Source organism: Puma concolor, chromosome C2 (assembly GCF_028749965.1).
Source record: "Puma concolor isolate L17-30 chromosome C2, mPumCon1.1.hap2, whole genome shotgun sequence".
Classification (NCBI taxonomy): domain Eukaryota; kingdom Metazoa; phylum Chordata; class Mammalia; order Carnivora; family Felidae; genus Puma; species Puma concolor.
Window position 1 is genome coordinate 134,783,970 of NC_141675.1, and position 13,390 is coordinate 134,797,359.

The 13,390-nt window shown below is 37.3% G+C and overlaps 1 protein-coding gene across 1 annotated transcript in view; it reads right to left on the reverse strand.

Moving 5' to 3' along the window:
- Positions 1–13,390, reverse strand: part of TMPRSS15 (transmembrane serine protease 15) — a 126,553-nt gene that overhangs the window by 26,919 nt on the left and 86,244 nt on the right. Inside the window, exons 18-19 of the mRNA XM_086676348.1 lie at positions 11,666–11,776; positions 9,988–10,120 (exon numbers count right to left, since the gene is read on the reverse strand). Coding sequence (XP_086532474.1) covers positions 9,988–10,120; positions 11,666–11,776 — 244 coding nt within the window. The remainder of the gene's footprint in view (positions 1–9,987; positions 10,121–11,665; positions 11,777–13,390) is intronic.

Below are 13,390 nucleotides of genomic sequence, written 5' to 3' on the forward strand. Positions count from 1 at the left end.
CTCTCTCTTTTATTGTTTTTGGTCATATTGCCAGTGTCCTTATTCTGCTGAATTCCTACATGTGTTGGACATTCTTCTAGGTAGTTTTATATGTTCCTGACTCTCCATGACCAAGGATTTCCAAAGTATGTTCTCCAGGCAAGCAGCAGAGAATATATTAGAAATGCAAATTGCCTAGCTCCACTCCAGACCTACCGACACAGAAACTCTGGAAGTAGGGTCCAGCCATCTATGTGTTAACATACCCTTCAGGTGATTTTGACACTTGGAAGTCAGGGACCCCCTGTCAAAGCCAAATATAATATCTATTTTTATTTGTTCAGGGGGTCTGCTTTTTAGCTTCTGAAATGATTTCTCGTTATTTGATAGGCAATTCATTTTAAGTCACTGATAAAGTTAATTTGTATTTCAGGACCCACAAAATGGAGCCCACTGCAGTGGCCCAGTCCACTTCACAAATCTAAACCTGTCAGCCCACACTGAGGAATGGCCTCATTGTCAAGAAACCCTAATATACACCAATCACAATCTTCCAACTCAGCTTCTGCTGGCTTACTTTACCCTAAAATAAGACCTGCTAGGGTTAACAGAAAATCCTGATCTCCTAGCCAGTCATGCCCCGTCGCCTCTTCTAACAGTCCATAAAACTCTCTCTTCCCCAGATCACTCAGGAAGTCTGCTCTACTGCTTGTGAGACACTGCACTCCCGCAATCAGTGGATCGTTTTCCCTTCAATAAAGGACATCAAACTCAATACTAAATTGTTTTAGTTTTGCCATTTGACCATATTCATAACTATGTGGGGGAACATCCTCAAGGGTAATTCATTAAAAATACATCTCAGAGACGTGGGTTTAACACTTTTCCATTTTTTCTACCTGTTTTTCTTCCATCCCTTAACTATCTCTCTCTCTCTTTTTTTAATTAAGTAAGCTGTACAAGCCACTCACGACCCTGAGAGCAAGAGTTGCATGTAATCTTAACGACCGAGCTAGCCAGGTGCCCCGACTAGCTCTTTTAATACAGACCCTGAGAAGATGCATTAGTATCTCTGGAACTTCAAAACAAAATTTGGACATAATTCTTTTTCTTTTTTTTCTCCTTTTTTTAAAATTCGGACATAATTAAAGTGAAAAAGTATTGAGGTGTTATTTATAAATCAGTTTTTTTTAAATCTAGTGTCTATTTATTACACATTTATAACTGGCATTAAACTGTGATGGGATTGGCAGGTAAAATTTTAAGCCTATTCTAGGAGAAAAAAAGACTAGAGGCAAAGCTTTAAAGAATATCTAGTGAATGCCAATTCTTCTACTCTTGGAGTCTCAAATGCAGTCCCACAGTGATGTTTTCACTATCTGGCAGAGGAAAAAATAAAGATTATGCGTGCATATTGAAAATAAAAAAACAGACACACAGTTTATATTCTGAGATCGTCTTCTCTATATTTTCACTCTCAAAGTTACTAGAGGAAACAGACTGCAATTAATACTACAGACATATTGTTTGGAATACAGAATATAGAATAGAATATATTAAATGCTATATATAGTATATATAGATATATAGTATATAAATGCTATATATAGTAAATGTAGTCTATATAGTATATAGAATATATCACAAGCTATAATATAAAATAATTAAAATGCTCTTTTGGAAAAAAATTATAAAGTATTCACATAATTAATTTTTTGTCGCTCATACTGATGTCAGCAGCCTGGAAGTGCTATATAGAGGCTATCCGTTCATACAACTTTCCAGGTGTCATTGCTGGATGTTAGAATTTGGAATTTAATTTGAGAGTGACTACTTGTGTTTCAAATCCTGCCAAATTCAACTCAACCTTTTCCGGACTGAACACAATTTATTCCAGCTTGTATTCACAGTACACAGAAGATAAACTGCAGAGAAGGTTTACAACAAACCATTTATAATTTTAAGAAATGATGGAGATAATAAAAATATATTAATAATGTTCTTGGCAAAATAACAGGCTAGCAAGCTTTTATTATCACATTTATTTTCGAAAAGCAAAATCTCATAACAACGAAAAATTGAACTGTTGAGAGAGAATAAATTATATTAAGTTCTGCAGTTAAAGCATGTCACTGAGTCTTTCCCTGCCTCGGTTTCCTTTTCTTGCAACAAAACTAGCTTTTAATTTTTAGAGAGGAACTCTGGCAAGATTATGACTGGGGTTTGCATTTTTTAAATCCTGAACATTTTAGCTCTGCAGATTTAGATAACTCTACCCACACATTTGCACAGCTGTCTGAAATCTGTACAAATTTGGTATCACATAGAAACATGCCCATATAGCATTACCTTGTTGACATGCTAATGCCTCCTGACTACCTATTTCTAAACCTTTATTACCATATTTATAGGTTATGCATCCTGAAAGGGCTCCCCTGGCTTCAGGAAAACCTTATTCTATGTGAGAAAAGAAGCATATAAATGCAACCCACCATCATTATTTTTAAGGTCATATATGGAGTATAAAAATATACTCGGAGATGAATTCTAGGGAGAAAAGGAAGGATATCCTGGGGCATCTCGTACAGTATTAAATCTTCTGTGTCTCTTTTCAGGCCTGCTTGGGTTTCCTCTCTTTTGTCTTGTTCCTCAGACTGTATTTGCTGTGATAAGAATTCCTCCCTGAAGCAGAAGCTTAGGTAGGGATGTTTGAAGCTTTTGGACACACTAAAGCTAGAAAGAATAATAACAAATGTTGCAAATACTGCAGCCAGGCACTGTAGCTCATTTCACACCCCAAAAGGTTTAAGTAATGAATGGAGCCAGGTGGGATTAGTTTGAAAAGGGTTTTAGAGAAGGATGGACCTTCTTTTTTTCAGATTGGAGGGAAAGAAGGGGATTGATTTGGCAGGGCAGAAGGTGAGGAGAGCACTTTAATAGGCAGGGGAAGGGCAAATGAAAGGAGTTTGAGGCAAAGGATGGCAAAGCATCCTACTAGAAAAGTCAGGACATACAGGCGGTTAGGTAAATAGCGTGGCTGAACTGGACACACTTCAACTACAATTGCTTATTTCTTATCACTTTATAGTAACACATGTAGGCACTTCCCTAGAACTATGGTAGCTCTTAGCAAACAGGTAACCTGAATTATTTTTAGATTTTCTGACCTTGACTCCTAACATTTTGTGGTATGCAGAAGGAAAAAAAAATGCCACTAGGAAAAATTATCTTCACCTAATCAGTTTCCTCCTCTGTGCAAGCTGCTGTATTAAGAACAAGAGAGAAATTGATGGGTCAGCCTGGTAGCTGTTCTACATTATCCTACAAATGTAATGGTATTAGAAAGGAAACAAGGTCCCGGCATTTTGTACATCAAATGCGGCTGAGAGAAATAATACTTAGAGGAGATTGTCAGAGACAGGATCCTCATGGTTAACATCTTGGAGAATGTGGTCTTACCCCTTTGTAGTAAATCCTTGACTCATTCCTAACTTTATTTTCTTAGGTGCCATTGGAGTTCGTTTATTTTTCAGGAAGAAGAGTATGACATTCACCTCTACATTTACTATGAAGTTTTCTCTGTGCACATATTTTTTCAAAGCATTACTACCTTATAAGGACATGCATGCAAACTTTCCTTTAGAATTTAATGTCAGGAGAAATGTGTCTTCTCTATGGAACTGGTAGTATTTATCTTATCTCATAATTAAAGTGATGCCCTTATTGATGTTTTCCTTTTTTTTGTTTTTTTTGCGTAGGTTTCCAGGAATCTCAGACACAAATATTAGTAATTATGTTGATCCTGTATGTTTTATAGATTTGCCTCCTTATTTCTTCAGACCTTATTTTCATTTACTATTCTATTAACGTTACTATACATACTCTGTTACAAATCACCTCAGATTGTTTTGAAAAGGTAAGCGTATAAAGAAAAAAAGAGAATGGAAGGCAATAAAGGAGAAAAGAAGGAAGGGAATAGGAAAGTGAGAAAGGAAGAATGAAAATAAGGACAGGAGGGAGAAGGAAAAAATATATCTATTTTTTAAATTTTTTAAATGTTTATTTATTTTTGAGAGAGAGAGAGAGAATGAGCGAGGGAGGGGCAGAGAGAGAGGGAGACACAGATCTGAAGCAGACTCCAGGCTCCGAGCTGTCAGCACATAGCCTGACGTGGGGCTCAAACCCACGAACTATATCATGACCTGAGCCGAAGTTGGATGCTTAACTGACTGAGCCACCCAAGTGTCCATCTCATCCATTTTTTAAGTTTATTTATTTTTGAGAGAGAGAGACAGAGAGACAGAGAGGGCAAGTGGGGGAGGGGCAGAGAGAGATGGAGAGAATCCTGCTCTGTTGTCCGTGATAAGAAGTTTGTAGGTAGAAAAGAAATAATTACATACTAACTTTTACTAATCTTTAATTGAAGTTTAGTATTTCCTTCTTATATAAATGTAAGTGACTAATTGCCACACTGATAGCAACACCTATAATTTTGTCACCAAAACGAACATTGCAGTTGCTGCATACACCTAAAAATATCATTTATGCTAATTTTTTATCCTACAATAATCATTAGAACCACCAGCATATCTTATTGAATACTCCATAAAGAAATACATATTACCATATCACATTTATAACATTTTGGTAATTATTTTTCAAGGTGGTTAGTTTCCTTTCTAGTCACGTGTATTTTATCTTATTGCACTTAAATATATGAATCTAAGAAGAGGTTGGTAAGTTTCAGCAGACCACCAAAAGTGTTCATGACACACAAAAGAAGGTTATGAAAGCCCTCCCTAGAGTGCGGTTCTCAAACTTGGCATCAGAATCACCTGAAGGCCTGGTTCAAACACAGTCTGCGGACACTGCTCTGGACTTGCCTCTGGGTAGGACTCAGGTGGGGCTCCAGAATTGGCATTTCCGCGCTTGCATCCCAGGCTTTGCAGATGCTGCTAGTTTGATCTTAAAAACACACACGTGAAAGCCATGGACCTAAACCCTCCTGATTCCAAACATCTGGGAAAAAGACCAGGTGATTCTAACGTATAGCCAGGTTTGAGAGCTGCTGAGCCAGCCCTTGGATTACAAGTCACTGGTATGCTTGCTTTCAGTCCCTCGCCCATAGCAGACAGAATTTCCTAACCACTGTGCTTTTCATAACCTAGTAATATGAATCTTGGAAAGTTGTAAATTTACTATGCATTGCTATAATTATTTTCTCTTTACCTATTTTTAGTTAATTCATTTCTAGTTTGAAATAGGAAGAACAGGGGCACCTGGGTGGCTCAGTCGGTTGAGCGTCCGACTTCAGCCAGGTCATGATCTCATGGTTCATGAGTTCGAGCCCCGCGTCGGGCTCTGTGCTGACAGCCTGGAGTCTGTTTCAGATTCTGGGTCTCCCTGTCTCTCTCCCCATTCCCCACTCACGCTCTGTCTCTCTCTCTCTCTCTCTCTCTCTCAAAAAAAAAAAAGAATAAACATTAAAAAAAACAAAATAGGAAGAATATGAGAGTTACAGTTTGTATATTAGGCAAATGATGAACTTTTTAGGTTGGTCAATTAAACTAAGTAAAACAATTTTTTTTCCCACCATCTTTCCCATAACCTGCCCTCCCCCTACCATCCCACCTAGGAAAATAGAAAAGAATACCTTTGGTGTTGAATTTGCAAATTAAAAACAACAGAAAATAGTATTTAATTATTTCTGTATAAAGTTAGCAAATAAAAAGGAAATCATTTGAAGTAGAAAGTAGTAGTTACATTTTTTCTACTGATTCCCATATCTTATCTTTGTTGTTTTATGTTAAGGCTTTTTCCACATAGTTGAAAATTTGAGGACAATGACTGGAAATATGGGCAAGAACAGGAATATTTTTTGCCTACCAATTTTTAAAACTAATATGAAACACTGGTTCTATATTTTCTATGTTTCAGTTTTCTAAGACCCAGTGTTAAATTGTGGATACGAATTTGTGGTGGTACTTACACAGGATATTAAATCATTATGCTCTGTTTATTTGGAAGGCTTATTAAAACAATATTCCCTCCCCATCCCACCCCCAACATTTTCAAAACCCCTCTGAAATGGAAGACCTTGCAATAATTCCATTTCTTATTTTGGATTTGAGAATGAGAGGCTCAACATGAGGTTTCTGACATTTGAATTGAGGGCATCTTGCACAGGACTATTGTGGGATTTAAAAATTACCAGCAACTCCTCACAAGCAGGCTAAGAGGGGTATGTATAACCACCTCTATTTTAAGACATTAGCCTTTCCTAAATTCTGCAAAGCTGCACAGACCTGATGACTTCTAGTTTTTAATGGCTTAGTGGGGCAAGTCAACCACATAGTTCATTTATTGGGTTAGTAACGAGGTAGTGTGCTTTCCTAGGAAATGTTTTAAAAATCAATACTCTAAGTTTCTTTAACATTTATTCTTTCATCAGTGTAAAATGTTTTCTTTCATACTTTGATCAGAGACATGAAAGTGTTATTTAAAGTACTTTTTTACTTACGCATGCTATAAATGGCAGGGAATGAAAATGCTTCATTTAAAAGAAGGAAGGCTGATGAAATCCACCTCATATGATTTACTAGAATCTTTGGGGAATTGCATTTTGTACCCTATCTGCATAAATAATCTTGAGAGACCACAGTGCTTTCTTAATAAATTGACTCCTAAATTACTTTCCACTGTACCAAACACATCATTTTAAAGTCACTAAGTTTTCTTTCGGGTACCATGCGCCAGTCTAGACACATTCTCATTAAGGCTATAACTTTCGTTCAATTACTAGGGCACTGTGGAGACTATTTAATAAGTGCAGGCCCAAAGATTAAAGTCTTTGAAGAGATTACCTGACTCATTTCTGAAGAAAGCAAGTGCCTGACCTTCATCAAAAATATTGTATCTAAGGCAATGGGATGTACGATTTGCTTTATACACACTAAAAAGTCTAATTCTTTGTCCCTGTCTCCTGCTGGAAGGGCTGTGATTCATAGGAAATGAGGTCAGTGAACTAGACAGTAAAATCTGGCTGGGAGAAAAACATGTAAATAGATAGTATACAGTTGTGTGGAATTGGCTGTCATCCACTCAACTCAAGCCATTTTCTAGAAAGCCTTCCTTGACATTCCCAAATTGAGTGGTTTTCTAATAGCATATTGCATTTATCACGTTATATTGTCATTATCTACTTACGTGTCGATTCCCAACATATCTGAAGTAAAAAGCATGTTTTACTCATCCATGGAACAGACACAACATTGTTGCTAACGCTTCAATTTCTGATCCAGGAGTAATTAAAATAATACATTTATATTAACAACTGTTAAAAAGTAATAAGATATATGTTCCCTTTCCAACACATTCTCTCGTGCAATTGCAGGAATCAGTATTGTGCTATCCCTCAACATATTTCACTTAATTTTTAAAAACTTCTGTCAAAGAGGATGTTGATCCTTTGGTCTTTGTAAATGATTCATCTTGAACCCATATATCTCCCCGGAAACTATTTTAGTTAAGATTCACAACCAGAATGAAAACACACTCCTGTGTCTATAACCATATAATGATGCTTGGCTAGATGGTGAATTGGAACACAAGCTCCTGTGCATTGAGAGCTCCATCATCTAGATCATTTGGATTTGTCACTTGTGGAAATAAGGTCAAGTTACCAATCTCCTTAGCTTAATCTTTACTAAATTCCTGAGTCTATAAAAGTGTTCCTAAGAATTACTGACAACTTCAGTAGTGACAGCAAACAACTTCTTCGGGCCTCACCTGTATGAACTCACTTTTGAACTAAAATCGGAATTAAAGTAGGAATCTGGAATCAGTGCCACTTACCCAGTGCTTTACTTGAAGTGGGAATAAATCAACAACTGTCAGTTTCAGTGTTCTGTTGAGTCTTCATCAAAAAACATGATTCCCTCTACAGCCTACCCTCCTCCAAGACCCTTTATGTCTCAAAGCCTCCCATTTTGAAAAAGTTTTTGTTAGAATACAGGCTATGATGTATTATAAAAACAATAATATATATAAAGTGCAGGAAGCTTCTGATTAATGCACATAAATCAAATGGATGATTATTTACATAATGGGCGACAAATCACATCCTCCCTTTGCTTGTTGAAGGAATTGTCTTCCTGATGAGGCTGACATCACTTGAATGAGGCTTGAAACTGCGGAGTTCACAATCTTAATGACAGCATTTTAGGAGGTAAAGGGAGTTGAAAACTCTCAATTCAAACTGCAAAAAATTATGGGGTGTATCTGATACCCTGAGTAGGACCTCACACATTTTCCTATGGTAAAATCTCGCTATGTGGTGGTTAGGTGCTAGCCTGGCATTAGTATACAATGTAACTCTCCCAGTCAACTAGAAATGAAACAGCTCTTACAGATTACACCAAGACCTAATCACTCATTAATGTTATTCTTGTGGAAAATATGTCTTGGGCTAAAAAAATAAACATTTTGAAATAAATTTTGAAAACCTGTGTATCGCATGAAGACTATATGATTATTAATCAACTAAGAAGGAGTCCCCTTATAAAGAAAGCACTCAATTACTTTTGATTTTGAGGAGCTAGGAATAGCTGGGATAATTGCCAAATGCTGAGGGTATGTGTGGATGTGGACTTAAATTATTTTTAATTTTATACAAAATTCCCCAGTTCAGGACAGAATAAAATGATAATGAGTTATAGTTGGGCAACTTTGGGCATTTAGATAGGTAGGTATTTCTATATTTATATGCACACATATATTTATATATAATGAATAATTTATTACTTCAAATGTTTATTTAGTACCCATATTTGGAGACAATGATAAGTTTGGGTGTTAGCAATGAAGTAATGGATAAACTAGGCATACTTCCTACACTTAGATTTTATAGTTTAATATGATAAAACAAAGTGGTAAATAATATAGTGCTACCAATGACCAAATAACCATGTGTAATCTAAAATGGTTAAATCTCCCAAATTGTGATTTGGTAAATCACAAATACGAATGGATCACAAAGCTGAATTAGAGTCGACTATACAACTAAAAAGAAGCAAATTATTGCTACTGTTCCTTTCTATTTTAAACCTCATTACTTTTGAGATTACGGGAAGGTAAAAAATGAAATTGTATATTTGATGCAACATGTTATGACAAACTGAAAGTATAATAAATTTTAGTTGAGTCATTGATATGGAATTATCATTTGCACTACAATTCTTTTTTTTTTTTTTTTTTTTTTAAATTTTTTTTTTTTCAACGTGTTTATTTATTTTTGGGACAGAGAGAGACAGAGCATGAACGGGGGAGGGGCAGAGAGAGAGGGAGACACAGAATCGGAAACAGGCTCCAGGCTCCGAGCCATCAGCCCAGAGCCTGACGCGGGGCTCGAACTCACGGACCGCGAGATCGTGACCTGGCTGAAGTCGGACGCTTAACCGACTGCGCCACCCAGGCGCCCCTGCACTACAATTCTTGAAAAAGTCTTGAAACTTTGCATGTCTTTTCTCACAATAATTATACTGTTACAGATTTTCCAAAGGAACTATTGTAGAAATAGTTATAGCTATTTGCTATAGAAAGATATAGCAAAAACATGTTCTCTAGGGACCATTGTGATTAGTTATATATATTGTGATATAGCATAAAATGGAATATTTTATTTTCTTAAAAATGATAGTCTATAGAAATTTAATGACATGAGAAATGCTCATGTGTAAGTATGCTACAAAACAGAATAGTATAATATTTTGTATGATTTTATAATACAGTATTTCTATATACTTATATTTATATCATATTTATAAAAAGGATGTTAAGTGGTTATTTTTGAGTATAGCATTAATCAAGATTTTTATTTTCTTCTTTTTGCTGACATGTATTTTCTAAATTCATAACTTCCATAAATTTTAAATGTCTTAATAAACCCAGTTTCATACCAATAAGAAAGTTCGAGACTTGCTTAAAACAGAGCTGAGTAGAATTACTTACCCTAATCCCAGCAACTGACAGACATCATTTGAAATCTGTGTGGTCCAGTTGTCAGCACAAGCTTCATGCCATGTGCTCAGGATTCTGAACTGCACCAAACCATTGTTGTTCCTGGTGCCATTGAAAAGACGCACTAAAGAAATTAGATCACACACAGGGTCATTTTGACCTAAGTTGTTAAAAGTAAATGATGGGTTGTAAACTACATGTGCAATGTTCTTAATGTTTAGAGTTTAGAGATTGTAATTTTTTTAAAGAGTGTGTTAGAGGGCGCCTGGGTGGCTCAGTCCATTGAGCGTCCGATTTCAGCTCAGGTAACAATCTCACAGTTCTAAGCTGGATCCCTGTGTAGGGCTCTCTGCTGTCAGTGCAGGGCTTGCTTCAAATCCTCTGTCCCCCCACTCCCGCTCTGTCCCTCCCCCACTCACGTGCACTCTCTCTCTCTCTCTCTCTCTCTCTCAAAAATGAATAAACATTTAAAAAAGAGGATGTTAGAAAGCTTAAGTTGAAAAATATAAATTTGATAGACTTTACATTGCTCTTTTCATATAACTACAAAAATGAAAAAGGCAGAGAGATATGGAAGTTTAGTGCATATCAAAATAGAAAATAAATGGAAAATAATATTTATTGTGAGGAGTATGTCTCACAAGCTTGGTCTCTAAAACAAGGAAAATTCAAGTTCATAGGCACTTTTTTTCCTACTTCTTTCTCTAGAGGCTATTTTCTTTGGCCTTGTTCTTATGCTATTTGGTTTCCATCTCTTCCCCACCATCTTACAAGCATTTTGGATGCTACAAGCATCTATAGATGCTATTAGTAGCTAGGTAGGGACTGGGCCAAGCTAAGCCAGTTTATCAAACAGGTAAAACATCAGAAACAATAGTTTTACCCACAATGGGTAAATTTCATGTTATTGTTTACATTTTTCCCCCTATTCTGAGAAAAGCAACAGCATTGTTAGAATTAGACAGACTTAGGTTGAAAGTGCAACTCTAGCCCCTGCTGTGTATGTGATCTTTGACAACCACTTAACTTCTCCAAACCCCAGTTTTCTCATGGCTAAAAAGAGCTAATTCTTCTTATGTTAAGGTTGTTTTGCAGCAATCAGATATAGTGCATGGCATGTAATAAGCAGCACTAAGTATCTGCTTAGAAATAAAAGCAAGATATAGTGAAAGTGGCCACAACTCATTATAGAGGTTCGGAAGCAGATGAGACTAAAGACTGAACTAAGCAGGAGGAGAAGTAGATACTGAAGAACCAAGAATGCAAAGGAGCAAGTGTAACATAGTCAGTTATAAGTAAACGTGAGGGTGCCTCCATATGCAGGCAAAGGAGTATCATAGTCAATATGGGTGGTGCTAGAGGGCCTGGTGTGGGCCATTGTCTCCCAGTACTACTTTATGCTTTCTACCTGAATATGGGTTGTCCTAGACTTAAAGTTACTAAATGTAGTCAAATTTATGTAAATAAACTAACAATAAACAGGGGTCTGCTTGTTAATTTTTCTCCTAACCAGAGTGGCATCCAAGGTGCGGAAGTCACAAGGGGAATGATGATACACAAAAGGAACAAAACACGTCCTGATAAATACCTTTCTGATCTTTCTTTTACATTTGGAGGATCCAAGTGTAGAGGCTAAAGTGATAAGTGTTTTCTTAAAATCAACACATACCGCAATGTGCTTCATCTGAGCCATCCTTACAGTGCAGATGACCGTCACAGAGATTCACCAGTGGAATACATTCTCCATTCTTACACTGAAAATGGTCTTCCTTGCAGGGCTCTATGGGGAAAGAATGTTAACATATAGGATAAAAAGGTGACAAATAGATGATCCTGTAATATCCATCCCATTTCTGCCTCTTTACACATCAACCTTTTACTACAGTGCATTGTTGACCTCGATCTAATATCAAGTGAGACTATATACACTTAGTTGCTCAGAACACCTCCACAATAGTAGTGTCAAAGCCAGAGATGTGGCTTGAGGAAAGGGTGGATAAAACCTTAGACATCTTCTTTATTTTTGTTTTTTCTTCATACTTCTTTATTTTTGAGAGAGAGAGAGAGAGAGACAGAATGTGAGCAGGGGAGGAGCAGTGAGAGAGAGGGAGGCACGGAGTCTGAAGCAGGCTCCAGGCTCTGAGCTGTCAGCACAGAGCCTGACACAGGGCTCGAACTCACAAACTGTGAGATCATGACCTGAGCTGAAGTCAGACACTTAACCAACTGAGCCACCCAGGCACCCCTAGGCATCTTCTTTACAGCAGAGCACAGAGCAGTTCCAAGGGATGGCTGAGAGGTCTAGGATATACCCCTCCCTCATAAACTCTGTTAGTTTCTCTTCAATAAACTCCTCCACCTCATATAAATATTCAAGCCTCAACCTTTGGAATGTTACACAAGCATAGAAGATCTGTTGATTTCGCCCTCCAAATGATACATCCAAACCTACATGATTTAAAAATGTGTAGGGCGCCTGGGTGGCTCAGTAGGTTAAGCATCTGACTTCAGCTCAGGTCATGATCTCACGGTCCGTGAGTTCGAGCCCTGCATTGGGCTCTGGGCTGATGGCTCAGAGCCTGGAGCCTGCTTCCGATTCTGTGTCTCCCTCTCTCTCTGCCCCTCCCCCGTTCATGCTCTGTCTCTCTCTGTCTCAAAAATAAATAAACGTTAAACAAAATTTTTTTTTTTAAATGTGAAAGTTGCCTTTTGGTGGGACCAAAGTTGGATGAGGCTGGATACTGAGTTCAATTAAATCATGAGTCAGGTGGGGAAAAGTAGTCACAAAGACATGGAAACTCTGCAATAACAGTCGTTTGAAAGGAACTTAAAGATAGGGCCCCAAACAAGTAAATCAGCATTGGAATTGGGAGAATATAATTGGCATGTGAAGAAATAGAAGGAAAATGAAGAAACTTGACAGGGAAGAAACTGAATGGATCTGCAGGCAGTTGGTGGTTTCCAGGATTTGGGTCATGCAACAATAGGCCAACTGGAAATATTGTTTGAAGAAAGTGGTGCTGCTGTTTCCTGGACCTGTTTGTTTGATCTTACAGGGTTTTGCCCTGGGCGACTCCTCATGTCACAGGGAGAGAGGGGTTTGCTCCCTCAATGTTTTGTAATTATGGCTTAGGAGGGATAGCTACATGGCAGTACTAGGACCCTGTTGAGGCCACATGGGATTTGACTTCCCTGAGAAGGGAGATATATAGTGGCTGGGTATGGAGAGGCTTAATGTTTCTTCCCCTACATTGTGTATGGATAAGCATAATGGGGAAGCAAAAGCACTTGATAAAATCAAAGAAGAGGGAAACCTGTATTTTGAAAGCTATTATGAATATTAATTATAAATGATTATATTATTTTCAAGGAGCCACAATTCATGTTAAAGTAG